General features: G+C 41.6%; 1 protein-coding gene across 1 annotated transcript in view; it reads left to right on the top strand.

Annotated features, from left to right (window-relative positions):
* The window catches only part of cica (capicua transcriptional repressor a), a 43,073-nt gene extending 22,406 nt beyond the window's left edge, over positions 1-20,667 (top strand). Inside the window, 21 exon segments of the mRNA XM_062436583.1 lie at positions 2,049-2,102; positions 2,104-2,148; positions 2,312-2,341; positions 2,343-2,420; positions 2,422-2,478; positions 2,480-2,497; positions 2,820-2,946; positions 3,192-3,364; positions 4,318-4,450; positions 6,112-6,194; positions 7,243-8,125; positions 8,593-8,735; positions 9,711-9,871; positions 10,113-10,356; positions 13,282-13,579; positions 14,057-14,238; positions 14,791-14,933; positions 15,653-15,804; positions 16,311-16,445; positions 16,530-16,655; positions 17,204-20,667. Coding sequence (XP_062292567.1) covers positions 2,049-2,102; positions 2,104-2,148; positions 2,312-2,341; positions 2,343-2,420; positions 2,422-2,478; positions 2,480-2,497; positions 2,820-2,946; positions 3,192-3,364; positions 4,318-4,450; positions 6,112-6,194; positions 7,243-8,125; positions 8,593-8,735; positions 9,711-9,871; positions 10,113-10,356; positions 13,282-13,579; positions 14,057-14,238; positions 14,791-14,933; positions 15,653-15,804; positions 16,311-16,445; positions 16,530-16,655; positions 17,204-17,478 — 3,540 coding nt within the window. The 3' untranslated portion in view covers positions 17,479-20,667.
* The last annotated feature ends 420 nt before the right edge of the window (positions 20,668-21,087 follow it).

The following is a 21,087-nucleotide window of genomic DNA, read 5'->3' on the forward strand; positions in this document are numbered from 1 at the left end:
TCCCATATACGCACCTTATTCACACATGCACACAAATAGCACATCTGACTTCCGAAAGTCATGTAAAACCCAAAACTCCCTGACACCTTTTTTTGTTGCTATGGTAACCGTTGATATTAATGTTGTATTTTGTTTTTTGTTTTGTCTCTACTCTGTGTGTGTGTGTGTGTGTGTGTGTGTGTGTGTGTGTGTGTGTGTGTGTGTGTGTGGTGTGTGTGTGTGTGTGTGTGTGTGTGTGTGTGTGTGTGTGTGTGTGTGTGTGTGTGTGTGTGTGTTGTATATTTGATTAAAAAACTTCTGCAAAACTATAGAAGGAACAAAGAAAACAAAAAGCAGCATATTCGCGTAGTCACGGCTTGACACTGAGTTCACTCTCTTACTGGAGAGAGAGAGAGAGAGAGAGAGAGAGAGAGAGAGAGAGAGAGAGAGAGAGAGAGAGAGAGAGAGAGAGAGAGAGAGAGAGAGAGAGAGATGAGAGAGAGAGAGAGAGAGAGAGAGAGAGAGAGAGAGAGAGAGACAGAGAGACAGAGAGACAGAGAGAGAGAGAGAGAGAGAGAGAGAGATTACAATTTCAAAAGACTTGACGTCTGGTGATGGGAACTGTTCTGCACACGATTTTCTTTTTTTTTTTACTAGTCGTGCCAAGAAACCATTAACTCCGGTTTATACACCACTGATTTATCAGACTACAGTTTTGCTCCATTGCCAGTAGTTGTGTGGCCTATGATGGTAATTCTTAAAAAAAACATATAAAAAAACCCCCCAAACTGCATGAAAATAACCAGTCGAAACCGCACTTTGTAAACACCAATTGACTGATTGTTAGTGTTTGGGAGATTCTGGCTTCTCTCTCTTTGCTCGGTCGATCTTGATTTATGCTTTATTATTCATGTTCTCTTTTTGGCTGCCAAGCTGTTACACTGTGATATAAATTGTTGTATTATTTGAATAACAATAATAATAATCATTTCTGTTTGACTACTCTGCCCCCCCCCAAACTCCTGTAACACTACGGTGCTTCAAAACGTCCCGATAACAATCCAGCGGCTCACAGGAAGATTGCAATTTAGCCGTAGTAGTAAACAGCAGTTTCTGTGAAAATAATTGAAGAAGGAGTCAGTAGTCTCAGTAGTTATTTTAGTTTGCTGTCATTCTTGTGTGGTCATTTTTATTTTCTGTAACATTGTGAAATCTTGGAGGCTTCAAATAAGCCAATTTGGGCTTTTTCTGCTTCTCCTTGCAGTGTTTATTATTTGTTCTTTTGTAGTTTTCTGTGTCATTTTTGGTTTGTGGAAAACTAAATAGAAACTAAACTAAACTAGTTAGCTCACATGCATGTTGTGACACAGTAACAACCACGGCGGATCATGTGAATAAATGTGCATCCGTTTAACAGTAAATTAAAGGAAGAAACAGACTGGCATGTGATCTCTGGAGATATGGTGATATCAATTCAGTAATAAAAACAACAGGTTCCTGCAGATAGCTGATATAATCAATAGGCAAAATGTATGTGGTTTATACAGAGCAACATGTGATTCTGCTTTAGTGCTTATATCAAAGGATGACTTTCATTTGCTGTCACTCTTGTGTGGTAATTTTATTTTCTGTGAAATTTTCGGAGGCTTCAAATAAGCCAATTTGGGGTTTTTGTCTGCCACTCCTTGCACTGTGTATTATTTGTTCTTTGTAGTTTTCTGTACAAAATATAGTAACAACCACAACTGAACATGTGAATATAAATGTGCATACATATCACAGTGAATGAAAGGAAGAGACAGATAAGATCACAAAGAGAAACCATTGTGTAGTGGCATGTGATCTCTGCATCTGTGGTGCTGTCAAATCAATTTCTGCAGATAATCAATATAATGAATAGCCAAATGTATGTGGTTTATACAGAATAACATGTTTAACCTGGTTTTGTGCTTCACGTCATGAAAAAACAGGATAAATTGATCCAGTTTTATTCATCCTTAAATCCTTTCATCACCCTTTTTTAGCCTCATTGCTTTCCTTTTTTCTGTGTGTGTGTGTGTTAACTGCAGGTTCTCGCCGGTGTGGCCAATGATCCGGCGCCCTCCGCTGGCACCATGAAGAGGACGCACGCAGTCCCTCAGCGCTCTGCCCAAGGACGGAGACAGGAAGGTCAGTCCGCCGAGCCGAGACAATTGGCCCGTGAATCAGAAAAAAAAAAGAAACACGAAAAACAAGAAGGTTATTTCTTATTTAAAAATGACACTACCACGGCTAAAAGTGGTATAAACGTTTCTATCTGTCAACTTTCTTCTCCTTTTCTGGTTCCTTCTAGAGGGAGAAAGACCACATCCGCCGTCCCATAGAACGCTTTCATGATCTTCAGCAAGCGCCACCGAGCCCTCGTGCACCAGCGACATCCCAACCAGGACAACCGGACAGTCCAGCAAGATCCTCGGGGAGTGGTGGTACGCTCTGGGCCCCAACGAGAAGCAGCAGTACCTACGATCTAGCCTTCCAGGTGGAGACACTTTTCTCTTCTTCTTTTTTTTTTTTTTTTTAAATTTCTTTAATTGCTGCTTATTTTCTCACATTGCATTTTGCATTATCAGGCTGAAAGGGTGCACATCCCTCTAGAGAATAAAATCACTTTTTTCTTATAAATAAATGTATAATTTACTACTAAAGGCTTTTGCAATATGAAAACTTCTAATTTCTGGACTCTCAGTGTTTTTCCAGATGTGTTGTGCAAAGGATGTGATGCATTTAACCGATTCGGCAACAGCAATTTGTCTGATATTAGCAGTGAAAGACATTCCTCCCCTCTTTCTCCCCTCCTCCAGGTGAAGGAGGCCCACTTCAGAGCCCACCCTGATTGGAAATGGTGTAACAAGGACCGCAGGAAGTCACTGTCAGAGGGCCGTGGCACCCCTAAAGAGTCGCGGGAGAGGAGCATGTCAGAGAGTATAGGTGTGTGTGATGTAGGAATTAATGGTTTCAGTCCTCATACTTATGTGTTTTGAGATGTTCTTGTCTGTCCAGGTGACATATTCGTATTAAACTGTGCAAGAAAATGCGCTCACACTCCTAATAAGCAACAACAATAATCTCAAACTCCTATATTATCATCTTTATAAAAAGGTAGAGAGGATTTTATGTTTTATTGATCCGTTTCATGATGGTCCATCATGTTATTTCATCTCTCCTTTCTCCAGATCCCCACACAGAGTCCCAGGTGCTAGAGGGGAAGGTAGGAAGCTCATGCTGGCCGGTGGGATCGGAGCGTCGAGGGGGGCTGTTCGGCGGGCAGCACCCCCGTCCCCGAGCCTTTTCCCAGAGCGCCGTGCACACCCTGGAGCAGAGGGAGAGAGAGAGAGACCTGGAGAAGGTAGGAAGGTTGTTAATCTGTAGCTCAAAGGCAGCAAACATACTCAGGAGATTTAAGAATGTGAAGCATACTGTTCCAGATCGCTAGCTACCACAAACTACTTACTTAACGGTGTAATCTGTCAGAAAAACATCCAGTTTAATTATTTTTCTTTTTTTCTTCTGTGCTTTTTTCGATCTCTGAATAGTCACAATGTTAAAAGAAAGTTAAGATCATGTGCTTTCAGCTGAGTCAAAGAGTAATTTTCCAAGACTCTTAACAATGTTGTTGCTGCAGTGTGCATCCAAGAGAATAAAGAGCAAAGTTAAACAAACAGACGCTAAAAGCAAGCGACTGAAGAACTTCTAGCAGGCATACGTGTGTGTGTGTGTGTATGTGTGTGTGTGTGTGTGTGGCGCCTACCCAACAAAAAAAACATACATATGTGTATTCTCAGACAGCAGCTGTGTGTCCTTCACACTGCAGGGCATTTTGGTTGAACTCTACAACTGAAAATACTAAATAATAAAAAATAAAAAAAAACCAGTTCAAATGGACTTGTTTGGTTCTTTGTGTGAGGGCTGGAGTTGTTGCTGCTGTTGGAAAAAACCCACCCGAAAAGCTCAGGGGGGGAGCTTAGCTTCTAACTTCAAAGGTTCCACTTTCTACTTTTTTTAGTGCCTTTGAAGGTATGAGACGGTGGTGTTTGCCGCTTTAGCTCCTAATCACAGAGGAGTAGGTCTGCATGTGAGCTCTTTTTGTCTTGAAGGCATTTATCTAACGCTGGTGGCAAAGCTGTATGTGTGTATGGACGCTTTGATAATAGCTGTATTACCTCAATGTGAAGTATTATTATTATTAGTAAGTAGTAAAGGCTTTTCTTTTCAGGTTTGAGTTTGTATTCACCATGATATGTCAAAAAAAGTGCTCAAATCATCATTTCATAATCATTTTTTCTCCTTCATTGTGTCAAGGAGGAAGGAGCGAGTTTGTTTCGTAACCGGCCGCCGACCCAGTCGATGTACCAGGGCGGCGCCAGCGAGGACGTGACCAGCGACGAAGAGCGCATGGTCATCTGCGAGGAAGAGGGAGACGATGATGTCATGGGTGAGCTGTTCGATCAGCACGGTGGTTTCGGTGGTTAGAGACGCTGTTGCATAGTCACAGTTTCACTTCCCACAATGGTCAGTGTGTCTGAGCAACAACACACAAGCTAACTTCAGCCTGTCACAATGTGTGTGTGTCAGCAGCTTGTCGTAGGTGTTAGCTACTACGAGTTTATAAAAAGGTTTGATGAGACAGCTCACACTCTCACCTCTATTGTTGGATACTTGATGGTGATATTTAGTTTTAGGGCAGCCTTTCCTTATTTATATCCAGGGACAAAAATAAAAAAAAGAATCACAGTACCTCTTCACTTCTTTAGCTTTTATTACAAATTAATTCACTTTCAGTAAGTTATTAGAAGTATATTATATATTTAATGACCTTTATTAAAAATGTGAAACTGCTATAATCACTACTTTTTATCATAATAATTAATTATATGACTTTAAGTGTATAGAAAGCGGTCGCTTGCAGTGTCAAACTCATCATCACCTGACTGTCTTTCACCTTTTTGTTTTGGTTCTCATCACATTTCATTCAGATCTCATTTCAACAGCAGCAAAAAAAGCTCTGATGAACTGATTATACTCGACCTGCACAGCTCTAAACAGACGGATAAAGTTAGTGGAACATTTAACGTGCACCAGGAGATACAGACTCCCTGTTAGGAGCATGATTGGTTAAAGTGGTTGTTCAGTTGTATGTGTGTCTTGATTTGGTAGAATTGAAGCTTGTGGAAGGTTTATACTTTTATAGTATGTGTGATATTAATGACCAGAGAAAGCAAGAATGTATCACTTCTCAGGAGATACAACTCCATAAAAATCAGACATTTCAAACTATTTATGGAAATGTTTCACTGCACATGAGATAACTAGGATTTAAATTTTCCACTCCTGCCTGTTTTAAGGGTTAACAGCTAAAGAGGCAGCTGTTTCTCTCGGGTGTTGATTAAGGGGGAAATAAACTGAGCTAAAAAGAGAGTAAATATTTGACATACATTCATCAGGTGTCCAATTTGAATGTATGTATAAATAGTTTGTGAACCCTTTCACCTCATCAACTTAATGAACTAATAATGTATCAATGCAGTGTTGACAGCTCCTCAAACTGCTCTCACATGGCTAAAAAACCAATCAATGAATAGAGGTTTAAAGTAGCAACAACAATAATTACCCATAATTGATTTACTTGAAAGACAATACTGGCAGTTGCAGGTAATTTCCTTTTCTTCCTCTTGTATAGAAACCATCACTCAGCTCTGATTGCAAATGACATCACCACCAGGAAGTAGTTAGACATGCGGTATCGAAAGATTGGAATCGCCTTAAATGAGAAAGCGTGCCCTAACTTTTAAGTAATTTTATTTTTATCAGGGAGGTTATTCACATTCCAGGAAAGACATTTATAAAACATACATCACTTTTACAAAAAATACATAATAATATAGTATTGACATATTTGCATTAAGCCTTGTCTAAATAAGAATTTGCCTTCTCCCTTTCATTTTACCTCGAGTAGCTAACTGAACATATGAACAAACAATGTCACACATATTCATTAGTCCTTGAAAACATGCTTCTTCTTCTTCTTCTTCTTATATCACAGTGTTGGGAGTATTTCAAACAATAAAATCAGATATTTTTATGTCCAATCTTCAGAGGATTCATGTCCCGAGGGCTCCATCGACCTCAAGTGTAAAGAGCGAGTGACGGACAGTGATGAGGATGAGCCAGATGGACAGGTAGGTTCAATGATGATCACATAACTTGAATTTGTATCCATAGAGGATACAATGTACTAAATATATAGAGAGGAAATGTTGATTCAAGAGGTGGACCGTTTAGCAGAAGAGCTATACAGTCCGATATGCTTAAATTTGTAGCTCTATCAGTCAGATTATATACGGAGAGCCTTCAAGAGTTGCTTTTTTTAATCTTTTTATCTATTATGGGTCATCAATTCACTCAAAAATACACATATACTCAGGCGTGGTTGTCTCATAGTTTTGAAGGCAAAAAAAGAAGAAATGGTTAAAAAAAATTAAAGACAAACAAACAAGAAAATATTAGTTAAGTGTCCATTTCCTTTGAGAAACAATCCAATTTCATCCAAGTATCTTTTGGGGGTTTCTCTGAAGCCAGCATTTGGTGTTGGTCTTTTTTTACTTGCACCCATGAGGAGGTAGATATCACTTATACAGAAAATCTTTAGGCACATCTCCAAAATACAGAGTAAAAAATTGAAACCTTAATACTAAAAGCCCAATATCCTTCGTATTAAGCAGCCCACTTCCTCCCTAAAAAGGCTATATTTATAGACAGAATCAAAATATGTGGGCGTGGTCCGCCAGTGCAGATCAACACTTCCTCCAGCAAATGTACTAGGAACCCAGTTCATGTGGATTTCTGCGTAGGAGTTAAAAATCTAAAATCTCTCCAAGTAAGTCGATGAATTGATAGAAATATTCTGAGTTTCCTCAGTTTATATTCACACCTCCTCAGGTATTTCTCTCTTTATTTCTTTTCCCCAAAGTTTATATAACTTGTTGAGTTGTTGTAAATGGAGAATTCTTCTTCTCAACAGTGTGATTCAGCATGTAAGCCACCATCTTGTTGCTAGCTGAATTAAAGCTTTGTACTTTTTGACTCCCTTTATCTTATCATAAAAAAGCTACAGACTTTTCCGAGTTACTGTAAGTTGAGAAAGAAAGAAGAGAAGAACTTTACATTGTAACTTTCCTGCTTTGATCTCTCTCTCTCTCCTTCTCTCCATCTCTCCCTTCCCTCCAGCATGGCTTCCAGCCAGTGGCTCGCTCCTCTCTCCCCTCCTCCTCTCCCTCTATCCCACACTCCGACTCCACTTCAGCTAAAGGGAACTCAGGAGGAGGAGGAGGAGGTGCTGAGGACGGGTCTGAGAAGAGAAAGAGAGGCGCGGACGCAGGAGAGGAGGGGAACGAGGGAGGATCCGTCAGAGAAGAAGCAGTGGCGACTGGAGGAGAAGCAGCAGGCGGTGGAGGTGGGCAGGGTGTCTCCTCTCTATCCATCGCAGGCTCAGCGTCCAGCACCCAGGCTCCGCTCACTTACACCCAGCAGGGTGGCACCCAGCTCCTCGGCGCCGTCCGCATGGCTCCCACTATGGTGACCAACGTGGTACGACCCATCGCCAGCACGCTCATCCCGATCGCCAGCAAACCCGCGGAAGGCGCCGTCACCCTCAGCTCCCTGCCTCAGGACAAGAAAGCCACTCTCCTGATTGGAGGCAGCGGACCCCAGCAGCTGCCAATCAACGCAGGGGGTGGGTACCCGTCCTCATCATCATCATCATCCTCCTCCCCTGGTCCAGTCAGTGTAACCCCTGTAGGGAGCAGCGGCCTGGTCACTAGCCTAGTTTTGGCCGCCCAACCAGTGCAGCTTCTCACTCCGCAGCCCTTGCCGCAGCACGCACAAACCCCCCTTCCTGTAATCCAACCTCAGCTCCGCCCCTCCGCCACCTCTTCTCTCACACCTCCCATGCAGCTAGCGCAGGTCCAGTACATCCTGCCCACCGACAGCCCCTCGTCCCCTCTGCTCACCCAGCAGCAAATCCTCTCCCTGCCCACCAATGCGGCCCTGGCCAATGGCGTGCACTCAGGGGCGAGAATCAGAGTTGCATCAGTCAGCCCCGGCACTAGAGGTGAGACAGAGATCAAGGAGTGGCGGACAGAAAAGAACAAAACAAGTTTCTTTTCTGTGTTTTCACTGGACGACTGAAAACTGGAGAAAAATGTCTGTAGTCCCCCCCTTCCACCCCCCTTTATTCTTTTTTCTTGTTAAACATTTCCACGGTAGAAACACTGAAAATAGATTTGATTGGCTAACATAACGGGAGATAAATGATTGACAGGAGCGACACTGTTGACATTAGTATAGGAGCCCGCCGCCTCAGTCACTCCATTCATAAGAGTCAGAAGCAAACATCGTTCCACCTTCTTATCAGCCATGAATTTCTAATACATGATGAGCAGAAATGTCCTCCCTGTCTCAGTGTCTCCACCCGCCCGCCGCTCCTGTGCCATCTTCACCTCCCCTCTTATGACTCTATTCATCTGTTCCTCACGCTGAGTGATTTAATTCTCTCTCTCTCTCTCTCTCTCTCATTAGTCCAAACCCAGTCGCCGGTCTTGCAGAGCAAGATGTTGGTTCCCATGGCAACAGTGAGAACAGGGTCTACTCCTCCTCATCCTTCCATTTCCCTGGTGGCTCCGCCTCTTCCTGTGCAGAACGGCCCCGCGACAGGAAACAAGGTAGAGACGTCAACATGGGAACTAAAACAAGTGTCAGCAGCGTGAAAGAGAAATAGATGACAGTGTGTTTGCTGACAGGTGACTAAGTAGTTACATCCGCTACAGCATCAGCAGCATTGAAACTAGATGTTCCTCAGAGGGAACGAAGCAGATAGCTTTATAAGGTCTGAATAACGTCACAGAGGAAGTCTGCTTTATATTTTACTGCTTTGTTCCTTTTTCAATGATCTGATTTGGATCTTTTTACTGACTGTGTTCAGAAAAGCCTTCAAACTGCTCTTCTGCATTTTATTCTACAGGTAACAGGACTTGGTTGCACCAGCTATTACTAACTAAAATAGTTACTAAATTGGATTGCACTATTAAAAGTTTAAATGGCTCAAAAAGGTTTTAATAATGTTAGGAAGCATCTTCCAATCAAAAGTGATCAACAGTGAAACAAAACCTCAAAAAATAACAGTTTTAGGGGTCAAGAGAAAGATTAAAAATAACTAACCATCACTTATAAATGTAGTTATGATGACTTTATTTCTATCCTCTTGCCCTTTAGTCAACATTTTATAATTTGAGGTATAGTGTTTTATCATAAAATGTATAATCTTTCCAGTTTATACTATTAAATAATCTATTAAAACAGCATCAACTGTTGGGTCAGCTACTGTACGTCAACCATATTAAACTACTTCTTTACTCTTCAATATGAGCAACTCCCGCTATATTAGTAAGCTTACATTATCAGTCGGCTATTTTTGGTTGTGCACCTCATTTTAATTTAGTGACGCATATATCTCCTCATAGCAACCACTAAGTTTAAACTTGGCTCCAGTTACTTTAACAAAGTGCTGAAACTGTTCTTCTAACTGGATACATAAGAAATAAACAACTAAATATAGTTTTTTTTAATTGTTTGAAATATTTTTATAGTTGTCGGTTGTGAGTAAATCCTGTATTTACATCTTTTCGTGTCCTCCGCAGATCATCCAGATCGCTCCCATGCCTGTGGTCCAGACCAACGTTCACCCTGGCAGCGCCGCAGCAGTGCACCCTGGGAACCCCTTTCCTGTTTCCATGGCAACAGTGATGTCTCCCGGTGCTGCGCCCCCACAGACCGTTCTTCTGACCTCTCCACCCACCAGGTCACTAACACACATGCGTTAACACCTGAAACGCTGTTACACACCCCGCTTTTTTCACTCTCCGTAGCGACTGACTCAGCTGGTATGGGAAGCCGAAGTTCAACAAGATCACAAGATGATGTCAGATTACGATTTTAGCGAGGTCGTGACGCCAATTACACCCACTACGCTGTAAAAGGGTGTAAATCTATGTTATTTAGGTATACTCAGCTTTGACGCTCATGCATCCTCTCTCCTCCAGGATCACGTATGTCCAGTCCAGTCCAGGTGTTACCACGGCAATGCCCCAACAAGCCCCACCCGCTTCAGGTCCCGCGTATCTCCCATCATCGCTGGCGACCCTGGGTTTCACCGCCATCGCCCCGGCTGGACAAACCCTGGTTCAGCCCCTCGTTGGACAACCTCCACTGCTAGCTCCCGCCCCGCCCCTGAGCTGTCAATCTCAGACCCCTACAGGCCAGGCCTCGGCAACCGCTGGTCGTCAGGTAAAGAGGAACAAAGTACTGTGAAGTGTAGCCAGCAGAATTTAAATGTTTTTGGCCTTGGTTGACTTTCTAGAGAAATGAGGGGATGATATGCAGCACAAGCACCCTGAATTGAGGACGTTATGCATTTTTCTTTTGGACAAATATGCGTAATGGCATTTAGATTTTCGGCACTTTCAGACATATGCAGATGTTTCTCTGCCAATCACCTTCATCCCATCGCATCTTCCTCCTCCTCTGTTAACAATCTTATCACAAAGTTACCCAAAAATAATATAAATATCAGCAATAATGAATTAACATAGATATTATTTAGGAAGCCTAATGCATAAATAACCAATAACCAATTATTATTATAAGTGGAATATAATGAAGTGAAAAAAAAGTAAGCATAAATCATAGTTAGTTGGATAAAAGGCATCTTACACGTAAAGAGGAACAAAGTATGGCTTAGCAGCAGAATGGTTTTTTTTTTGGCCTTTTGCCTTTTTTGATAATCGACTTACACTTATAGAGAAATGTCCAATCGTCCTCTGTCAACAATTTTCAAAAATATTATAAATATCAGTGCTATTAAAAACAACATAGAAATTTTTTAGTCAACCAAATACATAAATAACAAATAACCTAAACAATAATGTGGAATTGAATGAAATAACGAAAAGAAATAAATCATAATTAGTTAAATAATAAGCAGCATCTTGCTAGTAAAATGTTTTTTTAGGTCTCGAGATGACAATGAGTTGAAGAGCTGACACATAAAAGAACATTATCCGGTCATATCTTTCTTATTGACTCTACAAGGTTGCATCTAGTTATTTTCCAGACAGTGTAGGAAAGGTTCATTTCTCTAAGGCAAAGACATTGAGAGTGTTTTTTTCAGCCACTGACTGTTAGACGGTCATTCTGGGTTTTTCCAAAAGAGAGATATTATGTGTTAAGCTTTAGAGAAAGAGAAAGAGAGAAATCAATATTTTTCTTTCTTGGTGCTGTTAAGCCTTTAGAGTCTCAGGGAATAGACCAAGAAGACAGTTTTAGACACTCTGGTAATTTGGCTGAAATAATTCGTGGTAATGTGTCGAGTACATCTCTCCAAATATTCTTTGATCCTTGGACAAACCCATAATCAGTGAAACAGTTTGCCTTTTTTTTTTTTTTTTAGCGTCGTATTATTTCACACATCGGTCTGGATTATTGGCGTCTAAATCATGCAGCGGGGGACGGGTGTTATATAAGTACGCATGATCCATTTCCTACTACGGGAGTCTAAATCTGGCGTTAATAGTTTGAACCTGGGTTTTATGGCTTATCTGCACCCAGTCATCTCTGCATTCAAGTCATTACACCAAGCAAGACTCACGCTCTCTGAGGACTCCTCTGATTTAGTATTAAGTAGGTTACAGATTAATAACACTTGACCATGACTGCTGGAATAATACACTATCATTTCCTCCAACATGGACATAGAAGTGAGTGATTTTTGTGTCCTTGATATATAACTCCTGAGCTGCAGACACTTGAAGAAAATGTGTCAAGGGGATACTGTGTTTATTCTTTAGAGACTCAAAGGTCAGAAGAAGTGTGTCATTATAATATCTGATCTTTTTTATCAGCTCATAATTTGAAGAAAGGATCATGTGTTCCCGGCTTACATATCTCGTAACCCCATATAGGAATAAACGAGGATATCTGTGCCTAAATTTGTACTTTTAACCAGACTTTTTTTTAGCTTCATTGGAGAGCCAGAGGACAAAATACAGACTCAGTGGTAATAGAGTTGTTGGAATCTGCTTTATTTCATCCCAAAGTGTAGAAGTTCCCTCTAAAAGCCAACATATTGCTGCTCTTTAATGGTAGAGATTGAAATAAGTACAGAAATCTAGACAGTATATTCATCTTGGCAATATTAATGCATCCAATAAGGGATCAAAGGAGTAGCGTCCGTCTACTGAAAGAATCTGATTGAGTTGTAGTTCGTTAAAACAAAATTTTCTGTTTTCAGGCGTGATTTTTATTCCTAAGTATTTAAAACGTTATGCATATTAAAAATTCAGCCACTGGGGCACCCTGGCAGCAGAAAAAAAAAAAAAAAAACCTTCAGTGCCTGTGGTTATGAAGGAAATGTGAAAATTGAAACATCAAAAAAAGTGTTTAAAACATAAAATGTATATTAAAAAGTAGTCTATGATTTTTTTTTATCTTCCCATTTTTCTTCAAAAGACTTCTGCTGCTGAGCTTGAGCAGATAATGAATGTGTGAGTGTTTTCTTTTCAATAAAAAAAACACTGCAGATTTAATTAGACTTCATCCCATGTATCTTCAATATTTGTTGTTATTGTTTTTTGTCTTTTAAAGTGATTTGTTCAGATAGTTTGACAGAGGTGGAGAAACAGGAGGAGACAAAAAAAAAGCAGCACACGGAGCTCCAGAGGCAGCGTGATCAAAGGTGCTAGATGGTGCAGACTGATAGAGATAATTATCACTACATCGGTGCAGGGACATTAGTGAAATTACTGTATACAAACCAAGGGGAATTATTGGCAGCCTCACACACACACACACACACACACACACACACACACACACACACACACGGATAAACTGCTGGGTTGATTTACAGCTTTGTAAAAATATCGATTTTATACTTTGGGAGTAAGAAACAATTTAATTCCATGTCCACTTTTCTCACTTTTCACACAGGCTGCTTTTACCTCACCTTCACAGCACATGTTCACTGCTGGCAAAGGCTGTCATCACCTCTTCTCTTTTTCTTGCTCTTCACAAAAAAAAACAACAACACTAGGTGGAGGTGGGAAAAGAAACATCCACTTTAAAAGAAGAAATAAAACTCCCGGACACCGAGGTGTATTTTACCCGTCTTAAATCTGTGTATTGACATGCTGTCTTTGCTGTCTTCTTCATCAGGTACTTACTGCCATTTATCCTGCACCGACCGTTCCACTGGCGACAGGCGTGGTCTCCGTGACAACGGTACCGCCCGCTGTGGCGGCTCCAGCCCAGGACGTGTTAAACCCTTCGTCTCCGTTGGCGACGGGGGCGCAGGGCTCAGCGGCGGCGACCCCTCAGCCCAGTGCGGCGGTGGCATTGTTGGAGCCGAAGTTAGAGGTGAAGATCGAGCGAGATCTGGACGCTCTGACCGAGGAAGAAGGGATGTCCAGCTGTGCCCTTAACTCATACAGCTGCATGAGTAACGCAACAGCAGGTAACGCTCCTGTTTGGTTCAACTTGGTTTGGTTTTAAGTTTCAGTTTTGTTTTTTTTACTCCCTTTTTTAAAGCTTCTTTTTGCTCTAAAATCTAAATAAAGTTAGTAGTATGGACAAGTCTTCTTCGCTGACATCAAAATGAACCTGTTTTATATCTGCTTCTTGGCTATCATTAGTGCTTGCTTCCAGTTTTCAAGCTTGGCTGCAGAAACAACAGATATTTTTTCTAAATTATCCACTGGAATCAGTTTCTGTATAAATCTGAGTAAAGAAAAGGTATATACTGTGGTTTCATGATCAGTCAGTTTCCAGTGAATGCCCCTGATAAAAATCTTGAAATGAAACTAAATTTAGTGGATTAAAGCTGATGCTGCAAAGCTAGTAGGAAGTTGTAGTTTACAACCTTTAAACAACTGACAACAACAGTTAAGTACAGTTTCATATCAACGTTTGAAATGATCTCTATCTGTTCCAGCAAAAATAGAAGAGGACATCGGTCGTCACATCAAGGAGGAAAACATGAGAGACGGATACTGCAGAGAGAAACGAAGTGAGATGGACGGAGAGCGCGAGAGAGCGATGAAGGAGAACAGCGACAGGAAGAGCGGCAGAGAGATGGACAGAGAGGACCACAGCATGGGCGACAACAGCAAAGAGGTGATTCATCAGACGTTACTTTAACAGTTAACGTGTCTAGACTCATTTGGTTGGTGTTGTTGGTTTAGGATGTTTAGACGCCTCTTCTAAAAGTTTCACGTCATACCAAGATGGGTTTTCTGCAGCATTGTGCACAGTGAAAAGTTGGGGGATTTTTTTGAGGAAGTTAAAAAAAATATTTGTGAATTTTGCAAATTAGCAATATTACAGGATTAGACCAGGATGTGTTTTTCTGCTTGTTTCACACTTACTTTCTTAGCTTTAGTGCTTTTCACCCGATTATCGGAACTTCACTGAAATGAAAACATGAAGACATGAGAATCGGCCAATGTGAACACACAAGTGCCAAAAAATAGCTGCCACTGCCAGGAGATAACAACCCATATTTACCCCCCCCTTATCTTAATAAACAAACATGTGGTGCCTCTCAGTCCAATTTAACACGTCATTTGACTGATTTTGACCCTCACTTAACAAATTGTAAGCCAGAGCTACAATGGGAACCCTTCTGACATCAATCTTTCTCTCAACCCTCAACCACTCTCTTCCCAGGCTGGACCTCGTTCCCCTCCTCCTCCACCACCCTCAGGTTTGGACCCCCCTCCCCCTCCCCCTGCCGAAAGAGAGCCCGCCTCCTCCTCCTCCTCAAAGAAGATCAAGTTCCGACCCCCGCCGCTCAAAAAGACACCTGACTCGTAAGTGGGACAATATCTCAATTGGAAGTTCACCATAGACTATCATTAGCTTTGGGAACTTTGCATTAAACAGATAATTCAGTGTTTGTTTGTAATGTATTCTTCACTCTTCTTCATCTTCACGTCCAAAGCCACAGACTTAAGTTATGACTCTCACAGAATCGGTGCCAAAGCAAAATAAAACAAGTCTGTCTTATCCGTCTGGCTTGCTGGTGCTTGTTAGACAACGTTCTGTCTATTTTAACAGTTTACATTCTCCCAAGCTGAGAGAGCTCAGACAAACAGTAGCTTATCTTCTGTAATTATGGTGTAAAAGCAGCTTGGATAGGACTCCCGCTTGTTGAATTTATTTAGCGCTAATTTTGGAGCTCCATTTGTTTTTTTTTAATTCTGTGACCAAAACTCCAATAAAAGCTTTATAAAAATCACGGTGGGAATTCTTTGTTTACCAAATGTGAGTGGGCAGAGTGTTCACCGCTTTTATTCTTTATATGGACAGACAGTGGGAAAGTAGTGAGGATGCCACAGTTAAAGAGAGAGGAAGCACTGGCAGAATTCACTCCTAAGGCATGAGAAATGGGCATGCACTGATTTTTATTTATTTGTTATGTCTCAACTCATCCAAGTAGAGGATCACTGGGCCAGCAGGGACTGATGTGGAGGCTGTGTGTGTGTGTGTGTGTGTGTGTGTGTGTGTGTGTTTTATTTTATGTGTGCAGGGTTTTATCTGAGATGTACTTCGAAGAGCGTTTTGCTGAGCTTCCAGAGTTTAACCCAGAAGAGGTCCTGCCCTCGCCCACTCTGCAGAGTCTGGCCACCTCGCCCAGAGCCATCCTGGGAAGCTACCGCAAGAAGAGGCGCAACTCCACCGGTAAGACGGAGAGACAGACACATGTGAACAATGATATATTTGCTCCAAACAAAGATTTAAAGTGATAATTAACAAATATAATAAAACAAATGAAATTCTTCTAACATAGGGAGCAACATTGTATTTGGATACTTTATTGTATATTATATACAATTTTCACCCTAGTTTTCCTTCTATTTCTATCAATATATTCATTTTTTATTAGAACAAATGATAACATAGAGAGCAATATGCTTTTTTATTTGGATACCTTATTTTGAACCAGGACTTCTTTTTTTTTTTTTTCTACCTCAATTTCTTCACCTTCTACCTGCATTTTCCCTCTAATTCTCTCATTTCGTTTATTCATTTTTTCTTTCACCCTTTCTTCTTGATCTTTATAACCCCTCTTTTCTCTCTTGAAAATCATTCTTTCCTTCCCTGATTGTCCGTACCTATTTCCCCTTCCTTTTTTTCTCTATATCATCTTTCTTCACCCGTCATGCCGTCTTCTCCACCACCAAAAGAGCTGGAAGTGACAGCGGAGGAACCCAACTCGCCGAGGAGGAAGACCCGCCGCCTGTCCAGCTGCAGCTCGGAGCCCAACACCCCGAAGAGCGCCGCCAAGTGCGAGGGAGAAATCTTCACCTTTGACAGACCAGGTAGGACGGTTACAGCAGGTACAGATACAGATGCTGAACTGCTCCACAAGGTGAGCTGACAGTGTCCTGATGCCCCTCCTCCAGGCACAGAGGGAGAGGATCTTCTCGGAGACTTGGACCGGGTCCCGTACTCGTCTCTACGCAGAACTCTGGATCAGCGGCGGGCCTTGGTTATGCAGTTGTTTCAGGAACATGGCTTCTTCCCCTCAGGTAAACCAAGATGACACAGTAAGAACGACTAAGGAGATTTAACCTTTGGTGGTTATTAAACTCTACAGGCAAATATTGCTTCATAAAAAGTCATGCTCACATAATAAAAGAGAATTACCAACCACTAAAACATGTTTGAGAAGCTTAATTAAGATAACTTTTAATAAAACTTTAAAAAAAACAACCCTCTCAATTTGATATTTAGAGGCTCTTAATTATTTTCTTGCTCTTCTCAGTAATTATTTCATTAGATATTTCTGTTCCTTTTTATTTAGTCACTGATTAAATGTCAAGTGGATTTTATTAAAATTGTTAAACTGAGCAAGTGAGTCATTGGTGTGATGGAAACTGCTCAAAAAAATTGGTAAAAGGCAAAAAATAAGGCAAAAAACTGCAACAATCTGCTGAAATTGCACCCTTATTATTCCCTTTAAGAATAGCATACAGGATATATAAAAATAATTGATATCATACATTCCTCTTTTCTCCTGGCTCCCTATATTCACTCACTTCTCCTCTTTTCCTCCCATCTCATCTCCACTCTCCAGCTCAGGCCACCGCTGCCTTCCAGGCACGTTACTCGGACACCTTCCCCACCAAGGTGTGTCTGCAGCTGAAGATCCGCGAAGTCCGTCAGAAGATCATGCAGACGGCCACGCCCGGAGCCCCCGAGCCCGGAGGGTCGATCGAAGCCAACCCCGCCCCGTCCCACAGCTCCTCTTTCAATCAATCAGCCCGGGAGGACGTAGGGGTGGAGCAGCAGCAGCAGCAGCAGGGAGACAGAGGCCGGAGCCCCGAGGACCCCAACAGCGAAGGTTCATAAGCTGGAGAGGATGACAAAGCGGAAAGATCGAGGAGAAGAAGACAAGAGAGCGGAGTGTGTCATCCCCACAGAATATTCTTGTATGTGTTGAACCAGTACTTTGTGGGGGGTCCGTTCTACTGGCACTAATCTCCACCCAGACCTGGGCAGAAATACATTTAAATATGGTCACAAACATTCAAACTACTCAAGGTGCGCTTGATTTGTCTAATCAGACATTTTTAAAAAAGCCTCAAAAGTGGACAAGTCACATGCAAGACATGATGAGTCAAGTGCTTCTTGTAGTATTGTTTCCCTTTTTTCCCTTTTTTTGTTCCAAATATCCAGAATATTTTCAGTTACTACTTTGCCCAGGTCTGCTCGCAGCACATTTGTACAGTAGTTTGTAGTTTGACACACAAACTCTGTGGTACACACTCTCTATCTCTCTGGCACACACACACATACACACACACACACACACACACACATACACACACACATAAACCCTGGTGCATATGTAATCTCCAGCATGCACATGATCCCACACAAACACACACGCACATACACAAACACACACACACACACACACACACACACACACACACACACACACACACACACACACACACACACACACGCACCCTTACCAAATCAGACTGTTACTCTTGGTTGGCAGTTCCCAGGAGCTGCTACCAAGGACCATGACACACAAAGGCACTTTGTCACTTATTGTGCAGATGCAGTTTGCTGTTGCCAGCCAGCCAGCCCTCAGATGCCATTGACTTGACCTCCTTCTTGCCCTTCCACTCCTCAGCACAGTGGTCGGGACACAAATACAACCCCAACGACCTCTACTGATATTCCACAGCCCCTCGATGCTGCAAGACAGACAGCACACACACACACACACACACACACACACACACATACACATACACATATACATACATACATATATACAGGCACACACACGCAGTGCATGGGCATATCTGTGCAGTGTGAGCACTCTTATACAACACACACACACACACACACACACATAGTCAACCCTGGTCTGACCAAGCCATTGGCCTGCACAGTTTTTAGTGATTGTAATGAGAAGACAAACTGAAAGCATGAGTTCTATTCGTTCCTGAAAAACAAAAAGAAGGCAGGAGTTGGGATTTAGTGTGACCAATCTTTGCACCTTCAGTTATTGCCATTTTGAAAGACTTGTGTCCTCATTGGCGGGAGCTGATTATATATGTCTGTATGTCTGTTGGGGTCTCCCATACCCCAAAAACCTGTGTGAACAGGCACCGTAAAGAGATTATGTAAAGAGACTCTTGGTTGTGAGGCTTTGAAGAATCAACGTTAAGTTCGACACTGACCGGCTCCTGACAGAGCTCCAGAGAAAAAGGCAGAAGAAGAAACTGGATGGTGTTCATTGGATGAAAGATTCATGTTCCAACGACAGGAAGAAGACACATAGTAATATTAAATAAGGACAACAACAACATTACAAGCTTACCAACAGAGAGAAAAAGTTTAATTTTAACCAAACTTCTCTGAATCTCCCAGTGGATATGTTGTTGCTTTCTCTCGTTATCGTTGCCGTGGAAATAACCAGTTTTACCGTGGCCTGTTTTTCTCTCGTGGCTCTATTGTGTTTCTTCTCCAGCATAAAAAAAATCACAACAAAAAACAAACAAACTTTGGACTAAGAAGGGGACAAAATCAGTTTGTGGCCCCCCACTTTTAATTGTACCTGGGGTGGTTCTCCTACCCCCCCTCTCCCCTCCCCTACAGTTTCTCACCAGACACAGAAGTGGGGAAGCAGGGGGCGTTTGTCGTTTTGTAAAAACGTTGAAATCAGGTGTTTGCACAATTTGTGCGGCCCTTCTCGTCTGGGACCGCCGCAAGTTAAATCAGGAAAGTATTGTTTTTAGAGATTGTTTTAGTAGAAATAATAACCTTGTTCCATATGTTATCAACCATCTTTTTCCTCCCCTTGTCCCCCCCTTTGCTTTTCTCTCAACCCCTTTCTCCTCCCTCTCTTTTCCTCTCTCCTCCCCCGCCTCCCCTCCTTCCCTCGACTCCTCAAGTGTTGTTAGAAAGTGCCCTTAAGCACTGGTCCCGGGTCAAGCGCTATGTAGCTCAGGATGGTTCTGGTTAGGGTTAGTTCAGGGAAAGCAGATCCTAGACCAGCCCTGGAGGGCAGTCTCTGGAGCCCTCCCCTCTTCCCTCTCTTCTTGACACTTTATCCTTTCCCATCAAATGGTGCAATAGGACATTTATTTTTTTGGGAATGGGTGGGTTATTTTGTTTTTTCGGGGGAAGGCTCTGTGCCATAGATATTAAATCCAGTGCAGTCAGTCAGTGAGAGGAATGAGCTGTTGTGATACTATCTTTAACTATGGTATAAAAACAAAAAAAAAAGAATCACACAATTATTGTTCTTGTTGAAGAGATAGAGAGTATAACTTACTAAAAGTCAAAGACAATTTTTTGAATAGCACTTTTTGGCTCTTTGCTTCCGTGGTGAAGAGTGGGGGTAGTTATTATTATGGGTATCTCTTTTATTTCTCTGTATACAGTTGGATGTGTGAAAAAAATATATATACCGGTATTTCCATATATGTGCATTTAGGTCTATGTTTGGGTGTGTTTGTATGTTTTGGCACATGCAGGTAGCGTGTTAACATGACCAACCTCTCGTTCTTTCACCACACAGCAACATAGTCAATAGTATATTTTTCAGTGTAATCTACATTCTATATTCTACTCTAGAGACAGTATTTTTATAGTCACCATGACTATTTTGTCTGCCATCTTGACTGTTATCAAACCCAGATGATTCAGGATATATAGGAAATATATATTCAGGATATACGATATATAAATATATATATATATAAATACACACAGGTAATAGAAGACTATCAGTTCGGATCTCTTGGGGGTTAGGGCTGTAATGTGTCCATCTGCATGCATGTGCAATAACATGCAAGTGTGCACACACCCAGACAGACATATGTGCATACACACACATGTATGCGTGTACACTGTATGATTGTGCTTAAAAATAAACTGTCCTTACTTTGGAGAAGGAATTTTAGGATGAGCGAGGTGAGTGTTATCTCATAAGCAGGCATGTTGACCATGTGCAATATTTCTAAACAACAACAAAAAAAACTAAATATTGAAAATATTAAAGATCTAACACAATGTCTTATGTCCTTGGGTTTATTTCATATTCCTGTATTTCTTTAATATTTTCATCATTTCTGACCAATATATCAGTTCACGTTGGTTTCAGATGACTTTGATACGACTCTCTGATTCATAGCCGTGTCCTCTCTGATTTTGCTCTTTTCAGAATGGTTAAAAGAGACAAGAAAGACAATCTATCGCTAATTCATCCTCACCTGAACAAATGAGGATCCATAGATTTTAACCCACTGGGCCAGTCCCCGAAATCCCTGTAATATACAGTGTGTACCTGTCCAGCTGGTCTTTACCAAGCATCTCACTGTTAATTAAGAGTATTTATTGGATTACAGTTGTCTTTCAGATGTAGGTTATTTTAGGTGAGTGGTGGGTTAAGGTAAGAGGGCCTGATCAGTGGGCTTACCATCACCACCAGCA

The sequence above is a fragment of the Scomber scombrus genome, chromosome 16, assembly GCF_963691925.1.
Source record: "Scomber scombrus chromosome 16, fScoSco1.1, whole genome shotgun sequence".
Lineage (NCBI taxonomy): Eukaryota > Metazoa > Chordata > Actinopteri > Scombriformes > Scombridae > Scomber > Scomber scombrus.